Raw genomic sequence first — 25,090 nt, 5'->3', positions numbered from 1 at the left:
AGCAGCAGATTTAGTATTCTCCATCAGCTGTCGTTCTGATCTCCTCTGAAACGGATCTGCTCCATTAATGTAGTGTGTGTGACCTTGCATCATGACACATAAGTGAGAGAGGCGCTGTTGTTGACGAGGGCCGTCGGCCCCGAGCGTCAGGAGCCTAATTACGGCTCGGATCCGGTGACATTCAGCGCCTGTGATCAGAAAACACTCCGTTTGGCCTCGCGTGACGGGAGACCTTTAACAAACATCGAGAGACGTCTGTGTCTGAGAGGCTTCGGCTTCACATCTGTCGCTCCGAGCTCAAGCTCTTCCATACGTTTAATTATAGAACACACAAACACTGCAACAGTTGAGCAAACACAGTCCGTAAACTACTCTATCTATATGCGTTACACAAGCAATCGATACGCTCAACAGGTGACGAGCAGATAGAGCATTCAAAATGTAGAAATAAAATGTTTTAGATGCCACAGAGAACCACAAAACTATTATATATAATATACAAATGGAAAATGGAAATAATTTCAAAATAAAAACAAACACTTACTAAAAATGAATTTAATTATACAAATAAAAACAAAATAAATAATAAATCATTAAATCATAAAATAGAAATGCAAAATGAAAAACAAAGCAGATCCTTAAAAAAATTGATTAAATCATAGAAATGAAAAATGTAAATAATTTAAAAATAAAAACTGGAAAAAAAAACTTTATAAATACAAACAAATTTAAACAAATATTATATATATATATTTGAAAATTAAAATAATCTAAATAAAATACTTCATAGAATCATAGAAATGATTTTTTTTATTAATTTTAAAATAAAAACACTGAAAATTAATCTTACTAAAAATTAAATTACAATAATTTTGAAAATTAAAATAATCAAAATAAAATACTTACCACTTACTAAAAATGAATTAAATCATAAAAATAAAAACTTAAAATAAAAAATTGTTAAATAAAAAAAATACAACACAAACATAATTAAATCATAAAATTAAAATAAAAAAGGTAAAAACAAAACAAACACTTAAAAAATAAATAATCAAAAATAAAAACCATAAAAATAAAACCCTTACTAAAAATATATTAAATCATAAAAACGAAAATAATTAACTTAAAAATAAAATTACTAAAATTTAAATCACAAAAAAATGTCAAATTAAAATACATAATACAAATACAAAGATATTTAAACAAAAATATATGATTAAAATAAATGTGAAAATGAAAACATTTGTTTTCCTGCATGTCACGTGACCATTAACAGACATCAGAGAAGCGTGAACATGTGACATCATTTATTCAAATATTACCTGTTAAAAGCACCTGTGGTCACGTGATCTCAACATGAGGGCTTTTCTATCGGGAGAGACGTGCTTCAACACAACAGCTTTATTGCATCAATATCTTTATTTGTCCTTCAAAAGAAATGCACAATTCAGCAAAGCTACGACATACAAACAGCCAAACAAGAGCATTTCCCTCTGAAATCAGGAGACGGGAACATGACAAACCTCCACACGTCGAACCAACCAATCAGGAGGAAACGCAGATCTTGCATAGCTCAGATGTAATGGAGGTAAGGCACTTCACGAAGGTTTTTATTAGGCATCTCATCGCCACGCGCTCTCGTCTCGGCAAGCAGGAGAAGGGAATCTGAGAACGAACGTCCAACGCGCTTTTGGCATCATGCTCTCCAAACGCTGAAGTGGGATTCTTGTGCATATACGGGTGGAGACGTTGACCGGAAACCCCAGTTTCTCAAAAAAGACGTTGTGCAATGGTTTTTGGGGTCGAAGAAGGCAACGTGTTGAGCTTTTTTTGACCGAAAAGAAGTTAAAGAAACGTTTGAACCCAAAGCAAACGTCCAGACAGAGGAAGGGAAAGAGTCTCCACTGAATTGGCACTGTTTCTCGAGGTAACGCAGGTACTGTTGTGTCGTGGGACGGGGTTTAGCCCAACTGGTCCTCGTACTGCTTCCGAAAGCAGTCGCCGGCGGGGAAGAAATCCCAGCATCTCTCCTGATACATCTTCCACACGTACGACTCCTGCGGAGACACCGGAAACATCTCAAACACGTCTGACATTATTATCAGCACTGCAAAAAAAGATTTTCTCTCTCAGTATTTTTGTCTTGTTTCCAGTCCTAAAAAAATCTTAAATCAAGATGCATTTACTAGACGAGTAAAATCCCATTAGACATTATGTCTTGTTTTCTGGGGGAAAAGTCTAAATGAAGTGAGTTTTTTCTTAAAACAAGCAAAATGATCCGCCAATGCGGTCAGAAAAATAATCCAGTTTCTGTTTGAATTAAGATTAGATTTCTGACAACATCGGCAGATCATTTTGCTTGTTCACTTCATTTAGATTTTTTTCACCAGATAAAAAGACATAATGTCTAATGGGATTTTACTCGTCTAGTAAATGCATCTTGATTTCAGAATTTCTAGTTATTTGGACTGCAAACAAGACAAAAATACTGAGTCAGAAATGCATTTTTTGCAGTGTTTAACCTTTATTTTACCAGGAAAGAAAGAGCAAGAGCGCCCTGGCCGAGATTATTAGCACACACTCACGTGCGTTTAACAAATAACATTCATATATAACGTTCATCTCACTGCTAACGTTAGCATTGCTTCAGTAAAACGCTTCAAAGTCATTTTTATTTAGGACTGCATTAAAAAAAAACTGGATTGCTTATTGGAAAATATGGATTAGATTAGAGGATTAGGGGCCAAGCTATAATAAAAAAATAAAAACATCTCGAGATTAAAGTCATTATAATGCAAGATTAAACTTGGTAACTTTCGAGAAAACTCGAATAGTCGAAATACAATATTCAGGAAAAACTCGACAATAAAGTTGTTGTTTCAAGAAAAAACTTGTTACATTTTGAGAAAAACTCTAAATAAAATGTTGTTTTATTTGATGTAGTTTATGTTAAAACTGTGTAGTAGTCATTTTTATATGCAATTCAAAAATATAAATCTTAAATTTAGGTCAAATTTTTTAGACCTCCTGGTGATGTGAGAGCAGAGCGTACCTGACCGGTGTGCTCCGTTTCATCCTTGTTGATCAGGTACATCAAGAAAAACCTGCAAGATCAACAGATTCAAACTTAATCTATTAAAACTGTTCAAAGAAAAGAAATAAAGCACAATATACTGCAAATATTAGATGAAAAAAATGAAATTAAATAAGTTGAAGTACTAAAATTACTAAAACTGAAATAAAAAGAAATTAAATATAGTTAATAAATAAAAAACACAATAATATTACTAAAACTTTAACTAAAATTAAAACTGAAAATGTAAAAATAATTGTTTTAAAAAAATGTCTAAAACTATAGCAGTATACAGATAATACTAAAGCATCCCTCTCTCCTCATGCAGTTTGTGGGGTTTGAGTGATGAACTCGAGAGGATAAACGCGTCACTCACAGGTAGTTGGCGAGGTTGTGCTCTTGTAACGTGTGAGTCTCAAAGCCGTGCGGCGTCGTGTCGAAATACTCATTACCGATTCCACAGATGAAACATTTAGTCTGAGGAGAAGAAACAACATCAGAACCAAATTCATCTGAACAGACGGAGAGATGGACAGAGAGATAGATAGATAGATAGACAGACAGACAGACAGACAGATAGATAGATAGATGTCTCTGTACCTCCATGTCTTCTTTGACTTGTTCCTGTTGGTCTCTCAGCTCTCCGAACGCATCGATGATCAAACCTGTCCAACACACACACTCTTACAATCAATCATCTCTCAAACTCTTCATTACAGATAATACTCATTACAGATAATAATACTCACTACAGATAATAATACTCATTACAGATAATAATACTCACTACAGATAATAATACTCACTACAGATAATAATACTCATTACAGATAATAATACTCATTACAGATAATAATACTCATTACAGATAATAATACTCACTACAGATAATAATACTCACTACAGATAATAATACTCATTACAGATAATAATACTCACTACAGATAATAATACTCACTACAGATAATACTCATTACAGATAATAATACTCACTACAGATAATAATACTCACTACAGATAATAATACTCATTACAGATAATAATACTCACTACAGATAATAATACTCATTACAGATAATAATACTCACTACAGATAATAATACTCACTACAGATAATAATACTCATTACAGATAATAATACTCACTACAGATAATAATACTCACTACAGATAATAATACTCACTACAGATAATAATACTCACTACAGATAATAATACTCACTACAGATAATAATACTCATTACAGATAATAATACTCACTACATATAATAATACTCACTACAGATAATAATAATACTACAGATAATAATACTCACTACAGATAATAATACTCACTACAGATAATAATACTCATTGCAGATAATACTCATTGCAGATAATAATACTCACTACAGATAATACTCACTACAGATAATAATACTCATTACAGATAATAATAATACTACAGACTCATTACAGATAATAATAATACTACAGATAATAATACTCACTACAGATAATAATACTCACTACAGATAATAATACTACAGATAATAATACTACAGATAATACTCATTACAGATAATAATACTCACTACAGATAATAATACTCACTACAGATAATAATACTACAGATAATAATACTCACTACAGATAATAATACTACAGATAATAATACTACAGATAATAATACTCATTACAGATAATAATACTCACTACAGATAATAATACTCACTACAGATAATAATACTACAGATAATAATACTCATTACAGATAATAATACTACAGATAATAATACTCATTACAGATAATAATACTCACTACAGATCATAATAATTAACAGAATAATACTGAGTGCTTGGAAAACAATTCACTGGATTTACAGACACAAAAGAAGCCAAACTAACTATGAGATTCATTAGTGCTTCATTGATTAATTAATATGACAAATAATACATCATCATCATCATCAGAGATGTAGAAGTGATTTCAAACCAGGAAAAAAAACCACATTATCCTTACTTGAAATAAAATAAACGTTAACTAAAATACAAGAAAAAACCCAAGACAAAATTTCCATTTAGTTTACTTTGATGTAGTGAAATAACTAAAACTGAAAATTAATACAAATGATATAGACATCTTTACAAAAAAAAGAAAAAGAAACTAATAAAATGGACAAAAACGCATAAAAAAATAACAATGAAAACTGAAAATATAAAACTATTAATAAAAGCCACAGAAGCATCTCAATGATACTACAGTAACACGAGGAGACATTAAAGGTGCAGTGTGTAAGTTTTAGCGACATCTAGTGGTGAGGTTGTGAATTGTACCCAACAGAAGTTATGGAGGCCGACAGGAAGTGATGTCAGCAGCAGAGAGTAGCCAGTTAAACAATGAGGTTTCTTTACAAAGATAAATTAAGAAATTATGCTTACTTAATTATTCAGTAAAATGATGTTATTGCGAATATTATTGTGACTTGTTCATCATTGTGTCAGTGTTTTATTCGCTGACTTTAGCGAGCTTCTTTACACGAAGAACAACATAGTGACGAAACGCGCTTGTCTGTTCAGGGCCACCGTAGAAACATGTGAATGTAAGCGGACCCGCGGTGTGTGTAGAGAGAAACGCCTCATTCTAAGCTAATAAACACATAACGCTTCATTATGTAAGATCTTTATACACCACTGAAAACACAGTTATGTGTATGATACTGCATTTCTGTCAACAGATCCTCCTAAATATCACACACTGCACCTTTAAATAAATGCATATGTGAATATTCAGCATGTGATGTGATGATGGCACCTTGGATGATGGCCAGGAGGATGACGATGACGAAGAAGAAGAAGGTGATGTCGAAGAGGATCCGGTAGAGTTCGTACGGGTCGCCGGCCGGGTCCTCGATCTCGTCACCGATCCCTCCGCCGGCACGAACACCCACATACATGTGGAACAGGTAACACTGACACACACACACACACACACACACACACACACACACACAGTCAAACAAAATTTATGTCTCATATTATCACAGTTTATTCGCTATAGTTTAGAGAATGGTAATAAAATATGAGCAGAACTCAGTTGATATTTGACTGGTTTTGTCCGTCCTTCTGTTAGACTGTCTCACACATGAATTATGTTGAATATCTGTCAGCTGTTAAATTTAACTACACAATTAGATAATACCAGTTTAGCTTAACCAATCACCAAGCAATGCTTCATTGTGTTCAGTCTGTGTGTAAAAAGAGCATTAGCAATTAAAGAAAACACACTTCAGCAGAACATGATCAGCTCAAAGTGTTCGAATCATTGTTACTGGTAGTCACTGTATGAAGAGTTATTGGGTATAATATGTCACAGTTTACTTTATTTTGCTCTCCTCACTCACATAAATGAGCTATAGTGTCCTGCACACACTAGTGAAACAATATAAAATATTATATCTGGTGTCTGAATAGTGTTTGGTTTGACTGTATGTCTGACTGCCATTCTCTTACAAACTGTCTGTTATATAGAGCCACTTTACACCTTCAGTGTCACATGATCCTTCAGTGTCACATGATCCTTCAGTGTCACATGATCCTTCAGAACTCAGTTGAAACTGTGATGCGTTTATTTTCAGGATTCTCAGAGCCGTCGCTCACCGTCATCATATCATCGCACTTCATATCCGGCTCGTCCTCGTCGCCGCTCTTGTTGTAGAACTTGCGGAAGAAGTTGAAGGCCACGACAGTGTAGAGATACACGACCACCGCGAGCAGCCCGACCGTCAGCACCAGCTGAGAGAAACACACACACACACACACACACACAAAAGTACTGTCAAAGGTAGTGACTCGGTATCAAGTCGAAGTTGAACGCTGTTGAGCGGGATCATAAACACCTCTGATTGGCTGTTGTGTTCACGAGCTCATCAGTTATGTCTGTGATTGTGAGTGTGTGTGTGTGTGTGTGTGTGTGTGAGAGAGTGTGTGTGTGTGTGTGTGTGTGTGTGTGTGTGTGTGTGTGTGTGTGTGTGTGAGAGTGTGTGTGAATGTGTGAGTGTGAGAGTGTGTGTGTGTGTGTGAGAGAGAGTGTGTGTGTGTGTGTGTGTGTGTGTGTGTGTGTGTGTGAATGTGTGAGTTTGAGAGAGAGAGTGTGTGTGTGTGTGTGTGTGTGTGTGAGTGAGAATGTGTGTGTGTATGTGTGTGTGTGTGAGTGTGTGTGTGTGTGTGTGTGACCTGTTTGCCGTTGTGTGTGACGGAGGAGAGGATGGTCCTGAGGGTCTTGAAGCCCATGGCGATGTCCAGCAAGTGAGCGGCGAAGAAGAAGTTATTATAGTGACCGAGGATAGACATGGTGGTGTACCAGACCAGATACAGGAACGACTGCAAGGACACACACACACACACACACACACACACACGTCAGCGATCACGTGACCTCATCCGGCTCATGAAGCAGCGCAAACACTCACGTTATCGGTGAACACCACGCCGAGCTTCCACACGTGATACTTGGTGTCGATGGAGCTCAACCTGAAGAACAGCAGAGAACCAGAGGAGACGAGCGAACATGAGCCTTCTAGAGTTTAAAGTCCTCATTTCAATCATTTTATCCTTTAAAACTCATCTTTGATCACCGAAATTACATATTTAAATGGTTTTATTTCCTGGAAGAAATGTTTTTATGTCTTTAAATATCTTGAATGTAACTCGACACCCTTGCCTCATTTAGTATACGCGGTTCTATGAATATGCAAATTAGCCCCGCCTCCACTCATTCACCTGTCAACACTCCCGTTTTTCCCGGGAGTCTCCCGTATTTCACACCCATCTCCCGCCCCCCTCCCGTTTTGTAATTTCTCCCGGGAAACTCCCGTAATTTGTATGGCCCAAACCTCGTTATCTGAATAATCACATCGATGTTCAGCGCATCCGGAGAGTATCACAGCGCTGCACTTATTACACATTATGTTGTGTTACAGCCTTATTCCAAAATGGATTAAATTTATTATTTTCCTCAAAACCCCGTAATGACAACATGAAAGAAGTTTGTTAGGAATCTTTGCAAATTTATCACAAATAAAAAATGAAAAATAATCACACGTCCACAAGCGTTCACAGCCTTTGCCATGACACTCAATATTGAGCTCAGGTTCATCCGGTTTCCACTGATCATCCTTGAGATGCTTCTACATCTGGACTGGAGTCACCTGTGGGAAACTCAGCTGATTGGTCATGATGTGTAAAGACACACACCTGTCTATATAAGATCCCACAGGTAACAGTGCATGTCAGAGCACATGAAGTCTGAGGAACTGTCTGTGAATACTCTCCGGATGCACTGTGTGTATTAATCTAAGGTTGTCTGGTTGCCAGATATATGAAAAGCATCCTACTCACACAATCAACACATCATCATTTCAAAGAGAACGCGCTGTCTGTGACACGACACACACGACACACACGACACACACGACACACAGATAGACGCGCGCCAGAATACAGTTCTCTTTCGCGCTTGAATGAACAATAACACACACATTTATGCCAAAATTTCCATTTTGTCAAGTATCCTCATCAGAGCAGTCTTAAATTAGTTTAATAACGTCTTCAATGAACATAAAGAGTTGTGAGAGAATGAGTGTGTGTGTGTGAGATCATGTGCAGACACTCTTAAAGGGACAGTAGCCTCTAATTCTGTCTGTCAGTAAAGTTCATCAAAGAACAAAGAGAACAGAGATAATCACTCACTCTTGACTAAAGAACGCTTGTAGCGTTAATAAGGATTAATCTATATTTAATTTATAATTTATGCAGTGCAAACTATTAGTATCAGTGATACTGGCCTTCATTCATAAAATATGCCTTATTGAATATTATGTATTTATTTATGTTGATATCTGTGTTTATGATGATCAGTTTATGAGTATTTAGCTCTGACATCAGCACCCCCATAACTCCCATATAAAGTACATCAAGTAAAAAATAACTAAACCCCCAAATAAATGACGACTTCTGTGTCTGAGAAACAGGTCTATTGTCTTGTATCACAGTCTCTACTATGATTATTATTATTATTATAAGTGTAAATTAATCAGAAAGTATATCAGATTATATGGGCAGTGTGTTTCTGACCAGGACAGCAGTGACGCGTCTTTAATGACCGTCTCTTCTGTGGGGTTGAAGTCCAGAGCGCTCTTATCCAGACCCAGAAGCTCAGCGATGCGCTCCGCCCCGTACAGATCGCCATACTTATTAATAACCTGAGGAGACACACACACACACACACACACATACACACACACACACACACACACCATCATCAGTGTGACGAGACCACGATCCTGACTGAGAATACTCACATACTGAGAATCATCATCATCATCATCCTCATCAACCTCATCATCATCACACACACACACACACACACACACACATATATACACACACAGTTTATTTCCCTGTTGATTTTGTTCTGAAATGTGCCATTTATTGATGATCTTACCTTCCGTTTGACAAATTTGTCCCAGTAGTTGTTGGGGAAAGACCTGCGTAAAGCAGAAACAGTGTTTAATTCTTCACAGTGCACTTGAATAGACCCATAATGCACTGGAACAGACCCATAATGCACTGGAACAGGTCCATAATGCAGTGGAACAGACCCATAATGCACTGGAACAGACCCATAATGCACTGGTAGTCAGTGGAACAGACCCATAATGCAGTGGAACAGACCCATAATGCAGTGGAACAGACCCATAATGCACTGGAACAGACCCATAATGCACTGGAACAGACCCATAATGCAGTGGAACAGACCCATAATGCACTGGAACAGACCCATAATGCAGTGGAACAGACCCATAATGCAGTGGAACAGACCCATAATGCGCTGGAACAGACCCATAATGCAGTGGAACAGACCCATAATGCACTGGAACAGGTCCATAATGCACTGGAACAGACCCATAATGCGGCGTGACTCACGGGGTGTTGATGACCAGTCGGTCCCACTGGCCCTTGATGTCGTCGTCAGACGGTTGTTCGGTGATGTAAAGCCCGTCGAACTCCAGCTTGCGCGCGATCTCCTTCTCACGCTTGAACACCACCAGCGGCACCTGAGCGACACACACACGTTCAGTGCCTCACTAACACACACCTGCGAGCTCCTGAGCTGGGGATTCTGGGTAATGTCGTACCTTGAGGTAGTAGTATCCCAGCACACAGAGGAATGAGATGAGTGTGTGCATGACGGCGAGGAAGCGGAGAGTCGGAGCCATGTATCCGCTGCTCTCCTGAAGAACGAAGTACTCCACCACTCCTTCATCCTCGTCTTCCTCACGCCGCGTCCACGGGTCCGAGTCATCCGAGTCCTCACCCGTCACCTTCTCAAACACACACACACACACACACACGCACGCACGCACACACACACACACACACGCACGCACACACACACACACACACGCACACACACACACACACGCACGGACACACACAAACACACAAACACACAAACACAAACACAAACACAAACACACACACACACGCACACACACACGCACACACACACGCACACACGTACACAAACACACAAACACAAACACACACACACACACACACACACACACACACACACACACGCACGCACACACGCACACACACACACACACAGACACACAGACACACGCACACACACACACACACAGGTTCTTATGATTTCTTTATCGTTTTTTTGATACATACAGGGTGAAAAAACAAGAAAACTAAAATAACAACAAAAAATCTGACAAAAGGAAGGTAATGATGAAAACTAAATGGTCAAATAAATGAAAGAGCACATAATAAGACTCTCGCCCTCAGACGGCTTGTAAAGCTGCGCTCACCTTGTAGAAGAGCAGGATGAAGTTGATGGCGAACGCCACAAACAGAGCCAGAAAACGCAGGTTGTAGAAGTTTCTGGCCAGATAATTCTGCAAACACAGAGTGATATTTAGTGTTTGAGAGATGGTGAACACACTCTTACACACGTGTAAACACACGTTACAGAAGGTGATCGAGCATCCAAACTGGGCTAATCTTCATTTTAAAGTGAACGACTCCTTTAACCTGCCGTTCCTCCTGAAGCTCACCAGGGTTTTGGTCTGATAGACGTCGAGACCCGCCAGAGTCGCTGCCATGAACGCTTCAGCCGACTCCTTCCTCGGGCCTCGTCTCTTCTTCAGCGGCTTCTTCTCCTCATCACACGCACTCTCCTTCTTCCCCTTGTCCTGGTCCTTCTTCTCTCCATCCTCCACACTGGCCATGTGAACACACACACACACACACACACACACACATGAGACAGCAGATCTACAGCTCATCTCAGACTCACAGAGCCTGAACAGACATACTCACACACACTCTCACACACACTCTCACACACACACTCACTCTCACACACACACATAAACGCACACACACACAAACGCACACACTTACACGTACACGCACACTCCACACGCATACACACACACACACATAAACGCACACACTTACACGTACACTCCACACGCATACACACACACACACACACTGGGCCCTATTTTAACGATCTGAAACGCAAGTGTCAAAGCGCAAAGCGCAAGTAACTTTGTGGGCGGGTCTTGGCGCTGTTGCTATTTTCCCGGCGGGATAAATGACTCTTGCGCCTGGCGCAAATCTAAAATGTGTTGGTCTGAAGTAGCTTCATTACTCATAGGTGTGGTTTGGGCGTAACGTGAAATAAACCAATCAGAGCGACATCTCACATTCCCTTTAAGAGCAGGCGCGCTTGTTCCATGGCGGATTGCTATTATAACGGCGGATTTGCCAGACGCACGCCAGGAGCGGTTCACAGCCGAGGAGACCGACGTTCTCGTCAGGGCCGTAAAACACAGAGAAGTGACATTGGGGATGGAGAAACACACACAAATTAGCTTCGGTTAAACAGGCGTATGATAATTTGGGTAAATGTGTAAGCTAGATGTATGCTTTTATAATAAACTGTCTATCTATCTATCTATCTATCTATCTATCTATCTATCTATTTATCTTTCGTAATAATGTATGATTTGCAAAAATGTGAACTGCTGCGTCTGTGTGTAGATGAGAGAATCAAAGTGTATGCGCGTTGTGCTCACGCTACATTGATTTTGGCCAAGCATGCGCCCTTAAAATAGCATATGAATAACATGCACAACGCACCACTGACTTTAAACTGTTTTTTTTTCGGTTAGTGGCGCAATTGTTTTCTAAACCTGTAAAATAGCATGAGGGAACGTTTGCGCCGGAACACGCCTCCTCTTTGCGCTGAACTGCCCCGGGGAGCGCAAGTGTATTTCTTAGTTAACCGACGTGCATCTGTGGAGGGAAAAGTCCGCTTTGCGCGGGTGCAAAATAGGAATGATACATGCGTCCGTGTACAAAGTCAATTGCGCTGGGTGCAAGATAGGGCCGACTGAGTTTCTCCTCAAACACTCACACACACACACTCACTGAGTTTCTCCTCAAACCCTAACTCACACACACACAGAGTTTCTCCTCAAACACTCACTCACTCACACACACACACTGAGTTTCTCCTCAAACACTCACTCACACACGCACGCACGCACACACACACGCACGCACACACACACACACACTGACTTTCTCCTCAAACACTCACTCACACACGCACACGCACACACACACGCACACACACACTGAGTTTCTCCTCAAACACTCACTCACACACGCACGCACGCACGCACACACACACACACACACACACACACACACACACACACACACACACACACGCACACACACACACTGAGTTTCTCCTCAAACACTCACTCGGTCTTCTCCCACTCTGATCTGCTGTCAGATTCCGCTGTCTGTTTACTAGCCGCTTCCTGTACAGAAAACACACACTAGAGTCACAATGATAAACAACATTTTAGATTTTTTTTTTTTTAATGTTTTTAAAAGAGTCTCTTCTGCTGTGTTCTGCATAAATGTGAGCTCATGTATTTATTCTTGTTTATTATTAAGTAAAAGATTATTGGTTTTTTTTTTATATGTTGATACACACAGGCTGGGAAAAAGAAAAAACAAATTAATAATTATAAATATAAAAATGTATACAAAAGGGAGGTAATGCTAAAAAACAAAATAAATAAATATCCAAACAAGCAAATAAATGTGAGCTCATATTATAATCATCAGCAGCAGAACAGTTTTCATCATTAATAATAATCATAAATGTTTCTTGAGCATCAAATCATCATATCAGAATGATTTGTGAAGGATCATGTGACACTGAAGACTGGAGTAATGATGCTGAAAATTCAGCTTTGATCACAGGAATAAATTACACTTTACTGTATATTCACATAGAAAACAGATGATTTACATTATTATAATTTTTACTGTATTTTTGATCAAATAAGGAGAGCATACAAGACACTTTGCATTGAATCCACTGGCAGACCTGAGCTTTCTTCTGGTGTACGGCGCTGGCTAGAGACGGAGTGTCGACTCCCACGACCTCGGACACGTCTCCCAATCCCGGCTCCATCCCATGCTTTCCTCCTTCCCTCCTGGGATGAATATTCATCAGCTCCGTCATGAGGTCCATCTCATCCTGATCTCCCGCTCGCCCGAGCTCGGCCACCGAACACACGTCCCCGTACTCAAGCTTCTCCATCTCCAGAACGTCTCCGTGAATCCCGAACTGCGTGGGATCCGGCATGTTTCCCAGAATATCAGTCACTTTCATGTTCTTGGCTCCTTCCACCAGGCCTCCTCCGAACAACGTGGACCAGAGAATGTGGAAGAAACCCCAGACCAGGTTGTAGAGAAAGCGGAAAATCCCGGTGAAGATCATCCAGAAGAAGAAGAAGAATCCTCGGATCATCTCCCGAACGCTCATCTTCCTCATTTTCCGATACTGTCTCTTCATGCTCCTGAAGGTCAGCAGCTTTTGGAGGTTGTAGAGGCTTTTCCTCATGGAGACGCAGGCCAGAGCAAACGCTGAGGAAGACTCCAGCGCACCATCTTCATCATCCTCATCCATCTCCACGCTCTGAGCATCGTCTTCATCTTCCTCCTCTTGTCTCTCAGTGGCATCCGGTTCGGAGATCAGAGACGCCAACTGCATCTCGAAGATGGTGTCCTCGCAGAAGTTGACGAACAGCTCCATCTTTTCCGATTCTCCGCCCTCATTAACGACGTCGAAAATGAACTGGCGCTTGGACTCTTTGACCTGCGGTTTAAAAGATACTCAACATTCAGTAATAATATCGATTTGACTGCATGGATGAGAACAACGTTTGAACTGAATTGATCGGAATAATGACTATGGTCTTCTGTAGAGCTGCTTACAGCAGAAGTTAAATTTCATAATTGATGAGATTTGAATAACTGACCTTCAATAAATTGAATCGAATCAACATTAAAAATCTGTTTCATAATTAATGAAATTTGCAACATTGGCACTGTTATTGAATTTAATTAACATTGAAAACATTAATTAACATTCATTTTGCAATATTGACACTTACTGAACCGAATTAACATTAAAAATGTTTCATAATTGATTAATTTTGCAACATTGGCACTGTTATTGAAAAGAATTAACATTGAAAATATGTTCAGTGTTGATTCAATCATTGATGAATTTTGCAACATTGAGACGGTTATTGAACTAAATTGAATAAACATTGAAAATTAGCTTTATAATTGATGAATTTTGCAACATTGACAGTAATTGAACTGAATTTAATCAACATTAAACATTTGTTTCATAATTGATAAATTTTGCAACACTGTTATTTAAACTGAATTGAATAAATGTTGAAAATTAATTTCATAACTGATGGAATTTGCAACATTGACACTGTTATTGAATTGAATTAACATTGAAAATGTTTTATAATTGATGAATTTTGCAACATTGACAGTTATTGAACTGAACTGAATAAATGTTGAAAATTAGCTTCATAACTGATGGAATTTGCAACATTGACTGTTATTGAACTGAATTGAATCAACACTGAAAATTTGTTTCATAATTTATAAATTTTGCAACATTGACACTGTTATTGAACTGATCCGACATTGAAATTTGCTTCATAATTTATTAATTTTGCAACATTTACACTATTAGTAAACTGAATTAACTTTGAAAATGTTTCATAATTGATGAAATTAACTGAATTGAATCAACATTAAAAATGAGCTTCATAATTGATGTAATTTGCAACATTGACACCTTTACTGAACTGAATTGAATCAACCCTAAAAATAAGTTTCATAATTGATGAAATTTCAACATTGACACTATTTACCTGAATTAACATTAAAAACTAGCTTCATAATTGATGAAATTTGCAACATTGACACTGTTATTGAACTGAATTAACTAAACATTGAAAATTTGCTTCATAATTGATGAAATGTGTATCTGTATAAAGCGCCATAGAAATAAAGCTGACTTGACCTGCGGTTTCTCCCACTGCGTTCGGCTGGACTCGCTGATCTCGAAGTACACCCTCTCAATTCTCTTGGCGCCGCCCATGATCTCGATGCGCCCTAGGAAGGGCTCGAAGTAGTTCAGAACGCTCTCGGCCAAGTTCAGGAAGGCGGAGAGACGGGGATCGTGAGGCATGTGCTCCGACAGATTGGTGAGGAGAACCGCCACGTTGAAGCCGATGTCCTTGGCGGGTTCGTGGAAGCGTTTGACGAACTCTTCGTAGTTGAACATGTCGTTCTCGTCGGCCTCGGCGCAGGATAGCAGGAACTCGATCTCGGACTGGGAATACTGCTTCTGGTTCTCCATGGACTTCTGAAACTCCTTCTTGGAGATGAATCCTTTACGGTCGGGATCTTGCTCCTTGAAGTTCTCGGAGGTGGTCAGATCTTTCAGCTTGAGGAACATGTCGAAGAACTTGAGAATCATCTCCACGTTGCTGGAGGACTCCACTAGAGTGTCCACCATCTGCTTGCCGATGGTCCCGTTCACAACGTTTCCTAAGGGAGGGAACGACGGGATTATTTCTCACAGGATTCAGTCTGTAATGCTGCCTGAATCATAATCATACACTGTTGGTTCGTTGGCCACAGGAGAACTGAGCGACTGAGTCTGGTTTCTGTTATGGAAATTGTTTTTTATTCATTATTTTATTCATATTAATGATCTTTCCCTATAGTAAATCATGTACTTTCCTAATAAGGCAGAGAAAGGTTCAATTGGCTAAGAGCCTGGACTACGGCCCTATGTTATCTATGTTATGAGTAGCAGAGATATAAAGAGGGAGAGCCTCCTCTCTGGGACACATTCTCCTGACTGTGTGACTGTGAGCCTATCTTGTAAGAAATAAACCATTTTAATCATAAATTGAACATTTGTCTCTTATTCAGAATTGTTTATTTGCCACAACAATTTGGTGTCAGAAGTGGGATTCCTTGGATGTGCCTTTTGGACCCGAGAGCGGAGGGTGTTTGGCCCCCTGGACTGAGCAGTTCCAGCTCTACCTCGTAAACTTGAGAGAGAGGGGCTGACCGCCAGGGCCCGGGAGGGACACCACTGGAATCGTAAAAGAGCTCAAGTGGAATTGAGAGAACTGGGTAAGAGACAAACATAAATTGTTCTGAGAAAAATTATTAATTGGGGAAACTGAGAGATTAAACCATGCTGATGACCTGAGTCTGTGAAGGAGTAGTGAGTTTGACATGTAATTAAACTCGAGGTTCTGTTGGGTACGGACTGGAACGATTCCATTCCTAGAGCTTCCGAACAAATGGGTTTTTGGGGTGCGGACTGATGAGGCAGTGAACCCGAGGTTACCCCGTAAGTCAGTCCTAGAGCTCCTCCTGTCCGATTTTAGGGAAAAATCGGGTCTATTGGAAACTACTTAGTCTACTTAGGTGCGCAAAAATAATACCACAGACACAGAGTAAATCACCATGGGAAAATCTCAGAGTAAATCTGTGAAAAATATGATACACCGGTTTTCCGTCAGATGAGAAAGTTGTATGGCAACAAGTGTATGAGAGACATCGATAAGCTAATGAAACATCATGATTTCCCAAGGGAGGGAACGCTGAGTGCTACAAGACTGAAGGTCGCTAGGGAGTCTGTAGAAGAGTGGAATGATGAACAAAGAGGTTGTTGTTTCAGACATGTGTGTGTGTGTGTCCTGTAAGAGGACTATTGATTGTTGGGTGGAAGAGGGAGAGAAAATAGAAAGAAGGTCAATGCAGAAAAATTTGCCATTTAGGGATGAGGGAAAAAGAGGCATCTGCCCCATGTGCACCTATTAACACCTCTGATGTTTCTGTGTGTTCACATGCATCACCACCCCACATCATCACTATCATCATCACCTACGGCTGAGCTGCAAGCCCTAAAAGTGGACCTTGACCTCGACTGCTCTCCACCATGAAGACCACACCAACTACCACACGCCGCTGAAGATGGAGCCTCAGGGGGGAAACAAATACAAGTCCTCCCTGTGCAGACAAGATCTCAAGGTCAGAAGCAAGACCAAGGACAGCAACAAAGCAAAGAAGATGAAGAACTTCTGGCTCCAATGATTGAAGTTTCGGGACCGGAGGGCCCAACTATGGTTTACAGGCCATGCACAGTGAACGACATGAAGGAAGCGATGGCTCATCTGCCGAGCCCTGAGGTCTCAGGAGACAAGTTCTCCTCTGAACTGATCGTGTTTTGACAAGAACTCAGCCCACCCGTGTCAGAACTGCGCAGACTGCTGGCGGTGAAGCTGGGGACCGCTAACTGGCACAAGGTCAGCGGACGCCTGCCACAGGAAGATTCAAGCAAACTTGATCGAGTAGCTGCAGGGTTGAGGCGCTGTTCGAGAGCGGTGGCGGCAGCTGAAAAGGCCGTGATGGCCTACAGAGAGTTTGTAGGGTATTCTGAACTGATATTGATGGACATCTATACTATTTCTTGTTTATACTGAGGTGACTGAGGGTCTGACTTTGTGTCAGGAGTGCAATAACAGTGTTTATTCATGCAGCCCGACTTCAGATAAATCTTTACTTGTTTGATTATACTAGAGGGACTATCCAGGACAATGAAAATAACAATTATGCCAGTAGCTTTTCTAAGGATGATGATGTGTAAAGAGGGTTGCAAGCTGCAGTCATCTGTGTTACGAGATGGCGTACAAGGACAGGGAATGAAATGAGGGATTTTATTTTACTTTTAACTATTTGTATTTTTATAGCTTGCTGAATCAACCATAATATATATAAATAAACTAAATTAATGGACTGTGACGCTATTTTCTTCTAGAAACAAACTTTGTTGCATTATTTTCCTGTTATCTCTGTAAAGCTGCTTTGAAACACTCTGTACTGTATAAAGCGCTATATAAATAAAGGTGACTTGACTTGACTTGATTATCAGGCCATGCACACACTGCAAAGTTTCAGGGGTGAATCGCCTAAATTATCTGGTGTCACATGTTTGGTATGCGCTATTTTTGACCAAAGTAATATTTTGTAATCTGAGCCATTTTATGTTCTTCGCCATTTCCACAAGGGGGATGCACAGAGGATTTGAAGCGTGAATTCATAATTTGTCTTGTAAAGTTATACTTTTTCTTTGTGTTGTTACATAATAATAGAAAGTCACATTCACGTTCCAAAAAAAAAATCTAAATTCTATCCTTTTCCACGCTCAAAAGACTCTAGCACTAACCTTCCTTCTTCCTTCTTCTTCTTTAAAATGGTTATGCATACACAACACGTATGTTAATTAGTCAGTTAGTCAGTAAATTAGTCAGTCACGTGATGCAATACAAATACAAAATATACATTTATCAAAAAACAAACTCTTAATATGAGAAAAAATATTACAAAATGATTAATGTTGTTATGGCTTGAACATATTGACATCTTTGGTCACTGTTGTCAAAGTCCCCCTGTAGTCAATAATTGTATCCCTTAAAACTCATCTTTGATCACCAAAATGACATATTTAAGCGTTTTTTCCTTATTTTATTCCTTAACAATTGTTCATGCCTTAAAATATCTTGACTGTAACTCGACACCCTTGCTTAATTTAGTATTTGTGGTTCTATGAACATGCAAATTCACCCCGCCTCCACTCACTCCCTCAGCTCAGAGATCCACTGGTTGTCGATCACACGTTGATCTGATTGGTTGCAAGGTAGTTTGTGACGTCAGAAACACCAGCGATTTCAAAGCGTGTTTTTGAGACTGTCTTTGGTTCACTGCAGTTTTAAGGAGGAAATACTCAGCAATGGTGTCGACTTATGAACTTACACATGCTTTGTCTTAAAGCAGATTAAAAACACCACATAGACACATAAACAACATTAAAAGCTGGATTTACACCACAGGGAGACTTTAAATCAATTTGAACTAAACCACCGTCGACAGAAGCATCGTGTTTTGTTTATGTTTATAAGGCTGGGCTTCTCTTGCAGTGTTGCCATGTCCACTTATTATAAGCGCTTCTAGGCTCATAAAGTGATATTTTGAAGTTTTTTGAGGTAATAAAAGGTGTGGGTCGTGATATTTGTCATTTTCAATACAATGCATTTGTATTTATTTGGTTTATTATGGGCTTGTTCTTGTTTGCTGTTTTTTCTAGCAAGATCTGGCAACACAAATGAGTCGAGGCTCACATAAAAAAAGACACATCTCTGACGCGCGTTTACACACATTATTAACAGTTCGGATTGGTTCGGTACGCAGTGCGTAGACTGAACTGTGTGTGAACAGAACAGGATTAAATACTAAACTGTGTGTGAACAGAACAGGATTAAACGCTAAACGCTGACTTTAGCTGCAGTGTGTGTGTGTTTGGTGTGTGAGCGTTTGCGTAGAAGAACCTTCCAGCAGCGACAGCATCATGACGATCATGTCCTTCTGCAGATCCAGCAACTCCTTCAGCAGCTCAATCTGACTCGAGTCCTGCGAGGAATCAAGAGGAAAGCGTGACATTAGTGTGATGAGAGGAGAGGAACATCACAGCACACTTTCATTCACTAAATGAAAATCTAATCTGACAATCAAAGGCAATCCTCGTCACCTCGACACCTGTCTGGAAGCTTCTGTCTAGTACGCCTGGTTCAGCTGTGTTTAAGGGGCCGTTTATATGACACCACTTTTTCAACTAAAAACGTAAAACTTTTTATTCGTTTTGGCCGTTTGTTTACACATCAGCGGCGTTTTGGGTGCCTGAAAATGCAAAGTTTTGAAACCGGGGGTTCAAAGTGCAAACAACAAAAGCACAAATCTCTGAAGACGATGACGCGCGCGCATTACGTGTTCAGTCTATCGTGTTTCATCGCCATCTACTGGCCTGACAGCAGAATACAGCGGTTTCAGTCGTTTTCGCGGATCCGTGTGAATGGGGATCGGTTTGACAATGATGTCGTCTGTACGCAGAACACTCAAAGGAAAAACATCTCCGTTTTAAGCGAATCTTCGTTATGTAAACGTACGCTAATCGGGGTTTGGAGCTGAAGTCTGCAGGACAGTGAGTTTCACCCCTGACGGAGACGGACATGCTCGAACTGTGTTTTAAGATGACATATGATAAGAAAACACAAGAAACCTTTCATATGGACAACAAATGTGGGAAAATAAGACTCAGAATGGCTTTGGAGAGACTTCTAGTGTTCACACACACGACTACAGATTATAGTTAACTAAAACTAGAAAGTAGGGCTGCACAATAGTGAAGAAAAACGCGATAACTCATTAAATAATGCGATATGCGATACGATAATGCTTAAAGTGTGTAAAATAAACTTAAATTATCTTTAAAATATATTTAAAATGATATAACCTACACACGTGTTTCACATTTTGTGAGAAGAAAACATCCCTAAACTTCTGCCAGTGAACATCAGTGTTTTACAGCAGCGTAAGAAGTGTTATTTTAACATCAGTGTAAACCTCGGGGTTCAGGGGTTCAGCTTATCCTACATCAGAGTTATTAAACAACAGAAACTGAATAATCAAATGTAAAAATAAAACACTGCTTAGTTTTCACTGTATGAATTAAATATATCCTGATTCTTATTAAAGCTACACAAGTTATTCAGCCGAGAGCAGCGAGTGATTTTCTCTTCGTCTTTTGCTCATGACCGCCGTTATTGCAAGCCGTCGAGATATGCATATCGCGATATTTCGATAATTTCGATATATTGTGTAGCCCTACTAGAAAACATTGGTAAAACTTTACAATTAGGTCTCATTTGTAAAAATAAAAATGACACACACACACAAAAAATGGAACAAAGTGACTAAGTATAAAAATGAAAACTGATCCAACCTGCGACAGCTTCATCTGCATGTTGGCGAAGACGTGCAGGAATCCCACCACGGCGTCCCACAGTCGGCTGTGAGCCAGGCTCTGCTGGTTCCCAATACACGGACCCTGAGAAACACACGGGACACACTGGGAGAGGAGCGACCGCTGCCTGTCACGCGCACTACATATACTGGCATTATACAGCACAGAAGATCTCTTACATTATACAATTATAAACATCACATCAAATATTGATGAACACAAATATAATTATAAAAATACATAACATAAATCAAAATTAAACAAATTATAAATTATGCATAATATTAAAATTATACAAAATAAATAAAATTATAAACATACATAATATTAATAAAATTATAAACATGCATTATATAAAATAAAACAATACAATGAAATTATAAACATGCAATATAAAAAAATAATATATATATAATAAATACACAGAGACTGTAGTGAAGGTCTCTCTCTCTCTCTCCCACTCTCTCTCTCTCTCACGCACTCTCTTTCTCTCTCTCTCACTCTCTCTCTCTCTCACGCACTCTCTCTCTCTCACGCACTCTCTCTCTCTCTCTCTCTCTCTCTCTCACGCACTCTCTTTCTCTCTCTCTCTCACTCTCTCTCTCTCTCTCTCTCTCCCTCTCTCTCTCACGCACTCTCTCTCTCTCTCTCTCACACACACACACACACACTCTCTCTTTCTCTCTCTACGTTACCTGAATGTATTCGGTGAGCGAGTTGAAGATCTGTTTGGCCACGGCCAGAGCTTTAGAGAAGTTACGCTGACCCGCCTCGTCCATGATGTCTTTACCAGAGTAATACCAGTAAAAATCACTGATGGACTCCTGCGAACACACCACAACATGAGCAGACATCCGCGCGTGTGTGTGTGTGTGTGTGTGCGCGTGTGTGTGTGTGTGTACCTGCAGGCGCAGTAGATAGTCCACAGTGCTGATGATGATGTTCACTGTGGTCGTGTTTCCTGTCTGAGTCCGGAGAAAGTTCTGGAAGTCTGAGAAACACACGAACGAAACACATCAGTGTGTGTTTCATCATCAGTGTGTGTTTCATCATCAGTGTGTGTTTGAGTGTGTGTTCCTCACCGTTGTTGTGTCCTTCACACAGGAGCTGCAGGAACCGGAACAGATCTCGGGTGAACTCGTCGTTCTGGAGAACCTTCGAGCCTTCGAGGAAAACACACACACACACTTCAGAGACTTCTGCAGACGTCCTGCCCTCTCAACCACTACACACACATCATAATCACTATTATAGGCATACTTAATATAAATAAACAATAAATACAATTTTAAATATTAATATAAATAAAATAATAATTAAAAATACAATTATAAATGTATAAAATAGAAATAAAATGAACCAGTAAAAAATTTAATAAATAAAATGATAAACATAATATAAAAAAATATATAAAAACAATAAATAAATGAATAAAATTATAGAAAATACATAATATAAAATAATAAATAAATTGAAAATATATTTTAAAAAAAAGATAGACAGTAAATAAAATGATAAAATATAATATAAATAAAACAATAATTAAAATGAAATTATAAACGTATAAAATAGAAATAAAATGAAACAGTAAAAAATAAAATAAACCAAATTATAAAAATACATAATATAAAATAATAAACTGAAATTGTAAGCATTCAATAAAATAATAATATAAAAATATAAATAAAATAATAAATGCTATGATAAACATACATAATATAAAAAAAATAATAATAAATAAAATAATTAAATATATTACATATATCATAAATAAAACAAAATTATAAACGTATAAAATAAAAAATGAAACAGTAAAAAATATTTCGTTTGATTAGTATGTGCTAAAGCAAATCATAATAATAATCATTAGAGTTGGCATGTGGCCGTTCGTCAGCATTCAGTGTTAATCGGTTCGTTAGAAGATTCAATGCAACTTTCTGCTATACTGTGTGAAAATATGACGTCACATTGAATTTGATCATATTCTTCATCAGTATTTGATCATATTACATTGAGCTCAAGCAGAAGAGCGTTGACTGTCAGTAAAGATCTACATTACACACATCTAAACCTGACTGAAATACAGCGCTGTACTTCTGTGGTGAGGATTATTAAAGGATTAGCTCACTTTCAAAAAAGATTTTTGCTGATAATTTACTCTCCTCCTCGTCATCCAAGATATCCATATCTTTCTTTCTTCAGTGGAAAAGAAATGAAGGTTTTTGAGGATTTTTCTTCATATAATGGACTTCAATGGCAACCAACGGTTTGAAGGTTCAAATGTCCGTCTCAATGCAGCTTCACAGTCTCGACACGATCCAGCCGAGCAATAAGGGTCATATCTTGTGAAACGATCGGCCATTTAAAAAAAAAAATATATATATATATATATACTTTTTAACCACAAATGCTTGTCTTGTACCATCTCTGAGATCCGCCAGGAAAAGGTCACAAAAAAAAAAAAAAAAAAAAAAAATTATAATAAATTACAACAAAGATGTCGGACGATTTTGAAGTTGGAGGAGAAAATGAGATGACCTTCCCTGCCTTTCTGAACCGGAGAACACAGACAAATAACTTAGATAGATGACGTGACGCATCTCAGAGATGGTGCACGACGAGCATTTGTGGTTAAAAAGTATATATATATATTTTTTTTTTTGAAAATAACTTATTTCTCGACTGGCATCGTGTCGAGACGTTGAAGCTGCACTGAGACGGACATTTGAACCTTCTTTGAACACTGGTATAGTTGGTTGCCATTGAAGTCCAAAATCCTGGAATGTTTTCCTCAAAAACCTTCATTTCTTTTCGACTGAAGAAAGACAGACATGGATATCTTGGATGACATCGGGTGAGTCAATTATCAGCAAAACATTTTTTGAAAGTGAACTAATCCTTTAATGACAGATTGTAAAGGACATGTTTAGGACTGGTAGCTGTAAAATCCATATCCAGTTACTTTAGATAAATATGATTGATCAAATATTCACCAGTTTCCTAAAAATAACCCGTATGATTTGAGCTCAAATATTTACTGAGATTGAAAGTTAATATTTCAATAATTTAACATTGTCGGTTAATGATCACATGACATGCAGGTAAATAAAAAATATATATATTTTATCTGATTTGGTAAGTGTTTTATTTTGAATGCTTTTATTTAAAAAAAAAAATTTTATTTAAGTGAGAGTAATATTGTGATTATTTCCATTTTAAAATTATTCATATTTTGATATTTGACAATTGTTTAATTATTACTCTGTTTTATTTTTGATTGATTTTTTATCTTAATTTGACATTTACTTTATTTGTTTTAAAATGAAAATGATTAATTTTAATTAGACATTTTTTATTTAATTAATTATTAGTAAGTGATTGTATTTAAAATGATTTATTTTAATTTGACTTTTTTATTTAATTATTAGCAAGGGTTTATTTTGATTGTTTTTATTTAAAAAAAATAATATTTTAAGTGTACAATTTTTATGATTTAATTAAATTAATATTTTTGAATGAACTCACAATCCGCAGTTTGTAAAAGCCTGAGCAATAACAACACGTAAAATGGAAAGAAAGCACATTTTTAAGGTTCAATTACAGTCAGTCGGCTTTTTACGAAAAAGGGAAACGTCCTACTAAACACTGGAGGGTTCCCGAGGAATCGCTCATTAG

General features: G+C 38.4%; 1 protein-coding gene across 1 annotated transcript in view; it reads right to left on the bottom strand.

Annotated features, from left to right (window-relative positions):
* Positions 1-754: 754 nt before the first annotated feature.
* The window catches only part of LOC311280385 (ryanodine receptor 3), a 160,942-nt gene continuing 136,606 nt past the window's right edge, over positions 755-25,090 (bottom strand). Inside the window, exons 86-107 of the mRNA XM_084392502.1 lie at positions 22,498-22,578; positions 22,318-22,406; positions 22,111-22,239; positions 21,395-21,499; positions 19,944-20,025; positions 15,557-16,086; positions 13,547-14,320; positions 12,910-12,968; positions 11,184-11,349; positions 10,938-11,024; positions 10,251-10,436; positions 10,039-10,169; positions 9,557-9,599; positions 9,187-9,314; positions 7,524-7,584; positions 7,288-7,434; positions 6,712-6,846; positions 5,867-6,023; positions 3,674-3,738; positions 3,450-3,550; positions 3,053-3,104; positions 755-2,057 (exon numbers count right to left, since the gene is read on the bottom strand). Of these exons, the coding sequence (XP_084248628.1) occupies positions 1,962-2,057; positions 3,053-3,104; positions 3,450-3,550; positions 3,674-3,738; positions 5,867-6,023; positions 6,712-6,846; positions 7,288-7,434; positions 7,524-7,584; positions 9,187-9,314; positions 9,557-9,599; positions 10,039-10,169; positions 10,251-10,436; positions 10,938-11,024; positions 11,184-11,349; positions 12,910-12,968; positions 13,547-14,320; positions 15,557-16,086; positions 19,944-20,025; positions 21,395-21,499; positions 22,111-22,239; positions 22,318-22,406; positions 22,498-22,578 (3,404 nt within the window). The 3' untranslated portion in view covers positions 755-1,961. The remainder of the gene's footprint in view (positions 2,058-3,052; positions 3,105-3,449; positions 3,551-3,673; positions 3,739-5,866; positions 6,024-6,711; positions 6,847-7,287; positions 7,435-7,523; positions 7,585-9,186; positions 9,315-9,556; positions 9,600-10,038; positions 10,170-10,250; positions 10,437-10,937; positions 11,025-11,183; positions 11,350-12,909; positions 12,969-13,546; positions 14,321-15,556; positions 16,087-19,943; positions 20,026-21,394; positions 21,500-22,110; positions 22,240-22,317; positions 22,407-22,497; positions 22,579-25,090) is intronic.

This window comes from Rutilus rutilus, assembly GCF_951802725.1.
Source record: "Rutilus rutilus genome assembly, chromosome: 21".
In the NCBI taxonomy this organism is placed as follows: Eukaryota; Metazoa; Chordata; class Actinopteri; order Cypriniformes; family Leuciscidae; genus Rutilus; species Rutilus rutilus.
Note: the sequence above shows the minus strand (reverse complement) of the source record. Positions and strands in the feature narration are given on the sequence as shown.